The 10,150-nt window shown below is 39.3% G+C and overlaps 1 protein-coding gene across 1 annotated transcript; it reads left to right on the top strand.

Moving 5' to 3' along the window:
• The first annotated feature begins 281 nt into the window (after positions 1-281).
• LOC128860377 (pupal cuticle protein 36-like) lies at positions 282-1,257 on the top strand. Its single transcript, XM_054097869.1, has 2 exons — positions 282-296; positions 415-1,257. The coding sequence occupies exons 1-2, from the start codon at positions 282-284 to the stop codon at positions 1,255-1,257; spliced, it is 858 nt and encodes a 285-aa protein (XP_053953844.1).
• The last annotated feature ends 8,893 nt before the right edge of the window (positions 1,258-10,150 follow it).

Consider the following 10,150-nt stretch of genomic DNA (forward strand, 5'->3'; position numbering starts at 1 on the left):
CAACAACAAAAGCTTCAGCGTACTATTGCCTAGCCGCGTGTTGAGAAGGCGTTTTCATCTGGTGGCGGAACGGCGGGGTGTCATGTTGTACTCCGAGTGAAATGGTGTAATGATGATGCGCTCTTGCCAGATCCATCAGCGACGTGATGGCAATTTTTCTTTGCTATAAAAGAAGTGCGCCATGCCACAGTTCATCAGTTCACAGCAAAGCTTCAAGCAAATCAAACAACTTCAGTCACATCAACCACAACTATCCCAACAAAAAAAACCTAAGCAACGAAATGCGTGGATTTATTGTAAGCATTTCCTCAGCGCGTGATTACTCAGATATAGGGGATCAATCACGCATTTTCGCATTACAAGCACAACTACTTTTTCACTAACCTTCATCCATTTCTTCTTCGCTCCCCACAGGTATTGTGCTTGTCCGCCGTGGCTTTGGCCGCACCACAGGGCTACAACTATAACCAGGGTTCAGCTGGTGGCATTGGTGCCGGTGCTGGCGGTGCAGGTCTCATCTCACATGGCCAGGGTGGCTTCAGCCAATTTGGTCAATCTTCAAGTGCAGGCGGCGCTTTCTTCCATGGTGGCAGTGTTGGCGCTGGCGGTGCTGGCGTTCAACAGGGTTTCTTTAATCATGGTGGCGCCCAACAACAACAACCGGCCGTTGTTTCGAAACGTTTCTTCATTCACACTGCCCCCGAGGATGCCGAAGAGCAATACCAGGAGAAACACATCACCGTAGGAGTGCCACGCAAGAACTACAACGTGGTATTCATCAAATCGCCAAACCGCGCATACAAGAAGGCCTCGATCAAGATTACACCCGCCATCAACGAAGATAAGACCGTCATCTATGTGCTCAACAAGAAGACCGACGGTACTGACATCGATGCCCAAGTGCTGGAACAGCCTGCTGTCACCACCAAACCTGAAGTATTCTTCATCAAGTACAAGACCGCCGAGGAGGCCCACCATGCCCAACAGGAAATCCAAGCTCAATACGATGCGCTCGGCGGAAGCAGCCAAGTCACCGATGAGGGTGTCGCTCCAGTCAGCTCGGTCATTGGCTCGCTGGGCGGCGGCGATGGTGCTGGTGCTGGACATGGTGCAGGCGCTGGCGCTGGTGCTGGTGCGTTTGCTGGTGCAGGTGCTGGTGCTTTTACTGGCGCTGGTGCAGGTGCTGGTGCTGGTATTGGCGGCGGTCATGGCGGTCATGGCGGCAGCAATGCTTACTTGCCACCCAATTTCAAATAAGCTGAGATAGTTGTTGTTTTGTTGATTTATTAGCACTGTTTTTGTTACTTACGTTTTGTAGTTGTCGTTTGCTTTGCGCTTATACTGTGTATGGCGTAGAGAATTGTTAACTTTTTTGTACTTTTTCTTAGTGTACTTTGCTTTGTTCAAACTTTTTGTTTGTCATTGCCAAGTAAAAGAAATAAAGAAGCTTTTGTAAATATAAAATTAAAAACTTTCTTGCAACTCACTCTTATTGCAGCACACTCGCCAGTGACCCACTGGCGCAACGACCCGCTGACTGCCAGCAACAATTGTCTGGCAACAAATAATAGTTTTAACTATCAATCGGTTTTGCTTTCGTTGGCCATCAGCGCGTTTCATTCATTATCGCAGCATAAATTGGCCTCGAGCTTTGACCGCCTCCACCTCATCACTCAATCGGTTTGTTTTGTCTGCGTTGACTGCTTAAGCTGTTATTTTTTCAACTTATTTCCTTCGATCTTGCTTTGCCAGTAACGCGCACGTCAATCAAGCATGGCCAGCAATACTCGAGTAAAATATTTAATCATTTTTGGCCATATGTGTGTTAAGGTTTTTGGCCCTTTTTCTTTTCTTTCTTTTGCAATTAGTTGCAGGAAAATTTTAATTATTGTAGTATTTTGCTACGAAAAGCAGTAATGATTGCTTCAGCTAATTTATTTCGCATGACAGCAAATTTTTTGCTGAAGTCAGCCTGCAGCATTAGGGGATTTTGGTTTGCTCACAATCGCATTTAAGTGGAGGTTTTGCATGCAGGTCGCCACAACTTAATTCCAACTTTCATCAACATCGGGTTTTGGGTTGTAAACCAGTATATCTGGGTTTATAATTGATTAAAATTTTCAGCCCAGTTGAACAAAGAGCGCTGTTGAATTTTTATCCATAAATCGTCATAGTCGTATATCTCAACCATCTCGATTTAGTCACCGGATCCACAAAATCTTAATTTTCGAAACTAGATATGGTCAAGTGATTCTAAACTAAATTAGATTTGATTTGTGGAGGTTTTAACAGATCCAAGCACTTAGTCAGGAAGACCATTGTAAAGGGTGGTTAAATTTCAAATGCCGATGTTGAATGCGAACCACACCAAAATGTCAACGACACCGTTCGACTTCTTTCTTTGGGGTTATTTGAAAGAAAAGGTGTTCGCCGATAAGCCAGCAACAATTCAAGAGCTAAAGGATGAGATAATTCGGCACATTAATGGCATGGAAACTCAATTATGCCTCTGCGTCATCGAAAATTTGGACCATCGGATGGAGGTGTGCCGCTGAGGCTGCGGCGGCGATGTGGCCGATATTTTGTTTCGTACGTAATTAAACTATACCAACATTATGATAATAAAAAGAAATGACAATAATTTCCTAAAAATAATATTTTATTCAAAATCAACACCGGCCCTTAAAACTTAACCACCCTTTAGTACACCCGGATAGATTAAAGTCAAAGGAATAGAGAGACAGGATAGATACGGCTTGGCCGGTAAGCCAAAAAAGTGGTTTACCCATCCGCTGATCTTTTGGATTCATGGACAAATCTTAAGAGATCCGGAAGAGGAAGAGTATGAATTTTGTCCATACTCAGTACATTGTACCCCAATAGCCTAATTCTGATTCCAGAAAATGCCGGACAGCTACGGAGAAAACGCTCTGCAGTACCCTCATTCCCACCGCAAGATAAGCCTATTAGATCGTCAATGATTCCCATGGTAGCCACACGCTGACCACAGGCGTTGTGCCCTGTGATTACACCCACCAGTACTCTCAGGTCCTTTTTACAAAGTTTTAGGAAAAAGGTCGCTAGTTCACCGTTTAGTTATTTCACAAAGCACTTGGCTACTCTGTAGGAGTTCAACCCAGACCAACGTCCTCTATGAGTAGACCTTATGAAGTCGTCAATCCATAGTTGAATTGATGCAGGATTGACACCCAGAAAGGGTTCAAGGCCTAGTGGTATGCCTGCTGAGCCTTCATTAGCCAGTTTATTAGCCAACTCGTGCTCTGTAATACCACAAAGCACCCAAATAAGACAAACTTTGTTGTGTTTTGCAACGCTGCTCAGTTTTGCCTTTTGAAGAGCAGCGTGGGTTGGCAAGGGCTTTCAGTGCAGCTTGACTGCCACTACAAATACCGATACTACTACCCCACCTCTTCTACTCAGTTAAGCAGTACATTCAGCTAAATTCAGGATGGTATAGACTTCCGTTAAGAATACCCAAGCCATCTGTCCTGTAGCGCAGGAGGATGAGCACTCTTCGCCTAAGTACCATCCAGATCCATTACCATACTAGTTTTGGATCCGTCGGTGTACAAAGTGTGCTGGAATTCCGTCAATAAGTTATCTGGATCAAAACAACATACGTTCCACCGAAGCTAACGTGGTTTAACATTTAATTTATTATACTGTGGTTTTTTTATCAATTAATCAGTAAAAACTTTGAAGTAGTATAACTAATTTATTCTTAATTTAAAAGTATCTCCACTTTCCGAGAAAGTTCAACTGACTACTTATGTATATCATTCGAGTGCCTGATAATACGTTTTTACCCAAGACCAACCCAGGGTTTGCAGAATTCGGATCTGAAAGAACTGTTAACTGTTTCCACTGCGTTTTTCAAAAAAAAAAGTGTTTAAATTATAAGGTGAAGTCCAAGAAAAAAATAAGACTCAGGTAAAATAGAAACGACAGAAACTTTGTTCTGATAACTTCGAGTTTATTTATTTCAAAGTAGTCCTTTCTCGCCCCGATATACTGTTATGCGCGATCTAAAAGCTTTTCCAAAGAGTGTTTAAGGTCATTGAACGGAGTCCGGAATATCCTTTAGGATGTCGGTACAAGCCTTTTGGATGGTCAGTACGGACGCAAAACGTTTTCTTTTCAAGGCCAAATGCAATATTCGAAACAAGTAGAACTCACAGCGAGCCATATCAGGCGAATACGGTAATTGATTGTTGATTAAAATGGGATTTCTAGTCAAAAAATCAGTAACAAGAGTGGATCGATGAGATGCCGCATTATCAAGCAATAAGCGCCAGTTTCCTCCTTCGCGGTATTCAAGGCGAATTCGACGAATGCGATGCAACAAACACTTCAAAACGCCAAGATAGAAAATTGCATTGACGGTTTGACCCGTTGGCACGAACTCCTTGTGGACAATTCCCTTGGAATCGTAAAAACAAATGAGCATCTACTTGATTTTTGACTTCCCCAAACGCGATTTTTTGGGTGGTGGCTCATATGGGGCCTTCCATTCGGCAATTTGGCGCTTAGATTCAGGTTCAGGTTGGAAACACCTCATTCCACCACCAGCTACAATGTTGTAAAGGAAGTTCTCGTCTTTTCTCGCCTATTTAATGAGGTCTTTCGAATGTTGAATGCTGAGCAATTTTTGGTCCTCAGCTAACTTGTACGTTCTAACACTGTCTGATCTGCGGAATTTATGTTTAAGCTTTTTTTTCGAGTTTGAGGTGGCTATGTTGCAATCCTACAGAGGGTTCTGTTGTCATACCTAGGAAATTTCCACCTGCTGTTATGTTTTTTTAAATTGAATTTTAAATTAAATTCAATTAAATTTTGTTTCAAATAAAACCTAATTAGTTTTACTTTGAAGCTGTCCTATAATACCCCACGTACCCTCTATACATACCATTTGTTATAAGATTGGGTATAAACTTGTTTATGTTTATGCATTTGAAATTATGGCTTCATACAAGATTTTTGGCTTTCTAAGGAAGCCTATAATTATTAAAACTTGCAACCACTCTAAAATTCTTAGCGCAAGAGGGCTATCAGCATCAAATACGGCATGACCGATTTGCGGTTTATCAACAAAATCTCACCAAATATTACCTTTTCACACCGCGTGGGTGGTGCATCCCCATTTAACTGTTCAGTTAACCACTTTCACAAATTTATAGAGTTTGCCAAGAAAATGTTTTGTTATACTAAAATATCGCGGCGATGTCAATTGGCCGCCAATATCATCTGATTTGACACCGTTGAACTTCTTTCTTTGAGGTTATTTAAAAGAAAAGGTAAGCCAGCAACAATTCAAGAGCTAAAGGATGAGATAATTCGGCACATTAACGGCATAGAACCTCAATTATGCCTCTGCGTCATCGAAAATTTGGACTATCGGATGGAGGTGTGCCGCCGAGGTCGCGGCGGCCATTTGGCCGATATTTTATTCTAAGCGTAATTGACCCATACCAGTTTTATCGTAATAAAGAGAAATGATAATAATTTCTTAAAAAAATTCTGTTTTATTTACAATCCACACCGGCCCTTGAAACTTAACCACTTTTTATATCGATTTTCGGCACCGTTTGCCAAGATGATTTGACATACCGATATCTCACAGGGTTGATACACACGCCTTGGTCATCAATCAATGAGTAAACGTGTACTTTTGATCAAAATTGTAAAATGTAAATGTATGTAAATTATAAAGAGCGTAAAAATATCTGAAAAACGGACATCGTCTGAGGTTATTAAGTTGGTCTATCATAAATATTATATTTAGCAAGAAACAGGTATCTGAATTGTTTTATTTAACCCGGCAAACTATTTATAACATAATGAAGCGTGGAAAATTTTAAAAATGGGCTGAAGCCAATGTATTTTGCTTAATCCTTCAATTAATTACTAGATTTAACTTTACTTTAACGAAAGCCGTTGGGTTTTTAATTTCAGAGGATCCAGTTCAGAGATATAGGGGTCACCGCAAAACGTTCTTTTTCAGAGGAGCTCCCGGATATCAGCTGTAGCTACTTTCAAAATAAATGTTTTTACTAATACTAAGTCTTAAAATGCAGTTAAAAGATAACATAATATGTTAACGAATTCTAAGATTAATAAGTTTAAAAGTATTCTCAGAAAAAATTCTGGAAAATTCGCTTTTTTCGGCCTTTTATAACGAAAGGAAAAGGAAAGGCGGAATATTATATCGACAGTGAAATTTAGCATACTTTCACTTACGGTGTGGGGATCCATGGGTGATTTGCTGTTAATAGAAGATTTGATGGATGCATGACAATATTTGAATATTCTGCACTGCAATTTGCTAAGTAACGCAACAAAATTTGGGTTTGACAACAAACCTCAGTTTAAATTCTACTAGGGTAACGACCCAAAACATAAAGCTCTCTTGGTCAGAATGTGACTTCTTTTTACTGCAGTAAAGTTTTGGATACAACAGCTCAATGCACGGATATTAAGCCAATAGAAATTTTGTGGGCAAATTTCAGCTAAAAGTTGCAAAAAGAACTGAAAAGATCGAGCAGAGCTCAATAACGTTATTTTGGAGGCATGACACAAGATGTTCCAGAATTACTAAATTAGGTTCAAAAATGTATTCATCCTATTCGTGGCAAAGATCCTAAATGAGACTAAAAATTGGGTGCATTGGCTGCATTGCTTGAGAGGAGGTTATGGGGGGCATGTGAAAGAACCGCATATCCACATCATTACCATGAACTAAAATTGCAAAGCAAATGAAGAAAAAAAACTCTCTGATATTTTTAGCGCAGCTTAGCGATGAGTTACTTTTTTTTTTAATCCAATACATATTTTTGCTAGTAGGTTAGCGAAAAGTGCATGAATAGCAAGTGAGCGCCAAGCAACTTAAACATCAAATTGAAGGTCCATTATCGCATCTCAATATATCAAATATATTCGCAGTATTTCCTTTTCGTACTTCTTTTTTTCTATGACTACATAAAGGTACATATTTTTACCGTAATTATATATGTCCGCACAAACTAATACGATTTCTTTCGCATAGCGGGTGTTCGAGTTATTGAACAATAAACATTAATCAATATTCACAAAGAAGAAATAGAGACAAAAAACCAAAAACCAAAACATTGAGTTCAGCGGTCAACAAAAGTGTGTGAAATTTGTTGGAAGCTACTTTTTTATTTCAACTAATAACCGCTATGGGCCTCTATATCTCTATATTTCTATATATGTATGTATGTGTACGCGCATGTTGAGCAGCGCATGTGTGTATGTATGCGTATGGAAACAATTAAATTATGACTTCCATAAGTTCATTATTTTTTCCGACTAATTTTGCCAATGGCGCATTTAAATGATTAACTTTCTTAATTAGTCACAACCATTAAAGTATTTCGATAATACGGACGGTGAACTGCGAATTATTGCAAATAGTTTCGGCCGTAGTGAAGTGGATTTGTGCCTGCCAATCAGTTGGGCGCTTTCAGGTTCGAAGCTCACTCTCTGTATAAAGCATCAGCTGATGTTCCATTTGTTGCAGAACCACCTATAAAGTAGAAGCAATGGATACTATCGACCTCTATACGCCCATGTGAAAGGAACCAGAACTCAAGTACCTGTTTGTTTTTTTTTTTTTTGGGTGGTGAGGTGGGGTTCAAACTGCCTTCGCATTTACAGCGACCGTCGTCTACTGCGTCGTGTGGTGTGCCCACTAAAACGATCCCTCCTCTCCTTCCGGGGAGACACCCCTTCCAGAACTGCCTTCTATATTACTTCGGGAGGGCCCAGAAGGGCATCCATAAAGGACCAATTCTATTCACCCACGCCTGGGTCTACCATATTTGTAGCCAGATTTCATGATATAGGCTCGTCTTCTTGTGTCTATTTGTGCGACTTCGCTTTGTTGCACTGTGTCGAGGTCAATCTTTTGTTTTCGTAGTACGTTCTCGGTGAATTTCTTTACCGCGCTCCAGTTGTCCCCGCGTTCGAGCATTTTGCTGATTATTTTGCTCGGCGCGATTTCGAGGCATCTATCACAACTAAAAAACGTGTGCACCCATGTTTCACATCCATACCTTGCTATTAGTCTTACAAAGATCCTATAGATTAGTGGTATAGACGTCCATGACAAGAAGTTTGCTTGCATGGCCACTGATCTGAACGTTCCTAGAGAAAATAGTCGCGTCAGGGTCGATGCAGTTGATAAAAAAGTTAAAAACTAAGTTCAAAATTACAGTAGACAATGTGTCAACGCGCTTGACATTAATTTTCTGTCATGAAAAAATTTGAGATAAAAACCATCCGCTATTTGGAGGTGGCATAAAAATAGGTTTCTCTAATGGAAGGGAAGCTCGCGAAACTATTTTAAAAGGAATGCATGTAAGATATACGAGACTCGTTTGAAAAGTTCGAGTAAAACTGAAAACTACTTAATTATTCGGGGTAAAACTTTTTTATTTTTCAACATATACTCCTTTTAGACGTATACCCTTCGGCCAACGTTGTTTCAGTTTGATAGGTTAATAGCATTATTCGAAGTCTGAAAAATAGCTATTCGTTTCTGCAATCACTTCCTCGTTTGAATAAAATAATTTTCCCGCCAGTAATTTCTTGGAATTGGGGAACAAATAGTATTCCGAGCGATCCAAGAGAGCCAAGTCTGGAGAACCGGGAGGAGCACAAAGATTTGAGACCCTATTTCCATTAGTTTTGCGACCATAACTGTTGAGGCATGAGCTCGAAAAACGAGAATCACCCGATTTCCTGGATTCAAACGAATGCCAAACGCAAAAAAATAGAGCGACCTGAACTGGTGATCACTGTAACTTAAGAACCGCTTGGTAGATTTCAATAAAATGTATACTGCTTTTGAAAAACAAAAAAACTCGTTCCTGATTGAAGGATTTTTTGTTTTTTTTTTAATTTCGATTTTTTTTAACAATTAATTCTCGATTTTTTTCTCGAAAACCTGAGGCCACCATATTGTTAATTTAAAAATCAAGCTTCGATCAGGCACATGATTATCTATTAATAAAACTAATTTCTTTTGTCCGATTGATTTTAGTTGAGTCTCCAAGGAGTTCTGATGATCACCGCAACGGACTTCTGCAGAAACGGGCTCCGCACAAGCAGCGGTAACTTTTACAATAATTAATTTTTTTTTATTTTGCTAAAGTCAAGTCGAAACATGATGTATCAATGCTATGTTTTTTTTTTTGCAAAATAAAGCAATTGACTAGCCAAAAAACAAATTTGAGAATCATAATTTTTTCAGGCCTCAGACTACCCCTAACCCCTTAAGAGCTTTTTCGAAAAGTTTTGAAAAGGTGCTTAATTTAGATATTGGGCCTCATTTTCTAACATCATTTTTGTTACCAAGTTTAAATCCAACTTCCAGCGATCAATAAAAGCTCTAGAGGGTAAGAAAAGATTGATGATGCAAGCTTAGGCTAGGGTAGGTTAGGTAGGGTAGCGTAGGTCCACTATGGGACACATTCAGACTCATAGCCCATTGTGATGCCGCATGGAAAATTTGCCCTTATCTTTCCTAAAACCAGTGTGAACCTTTCCGAAACTTTAGAATATCCCTGAGATCTTCGTACTGAGATCTTCGAACTCATACAAAAACATTCTACTTAAAATGGTCAATCTAAGTCTATAGAGCGAAACAGTGGCACAAAAGATGCGAGATGTTAGGCTCAAGGGGTTATATACAGTTAGAAGGCCGAAAAAAAGCGAATTTGCCAGAATTTTTTCTGAGAAAACTTATAAATTTATTTGTCCAAAAATTTAAAAATTTATATACATACGAGTATTATGTTACCTTTTAACTGTATTTTAAGACTTAATATTAGTAAAAATATTTATTTGGAAAGTAGCTACGGCTGATATCCGGAAGCTCCTCTCATAAAAGATGTTTTGCGGGACCAATATATCTCTGAACTGAGTCCTCTGAAATTAAAAACCCAACAGCTTTCGTTAAAGTAAAGTTAAATCTAGTAATTAGTTGTAGGAATAAGCAAAAAACCGAAGATTTTTTATTAAAATTGTTCAAAGAAAGAATATTCGATTAATAACTAAAACAATATATTACTAAAAAATATATTCAAGAAGCGCGTGTTAAAATTTGAAA

This window comes from Anastrepha ludens, chromosome 2 (assembly GCF_028408465.1).
Source record: "Anastrepha ludens isolate Willacy chromosome 2, idAnaLude1.1, whole genome shotgun sequence".
In the NCBI taxonomy this organism is placed as follows: Eukaryota; Metazoa; Arthropoda; class Insecta; order Diptera; family Tephritidae; genus Anastrepha; species Anastrepha ludens.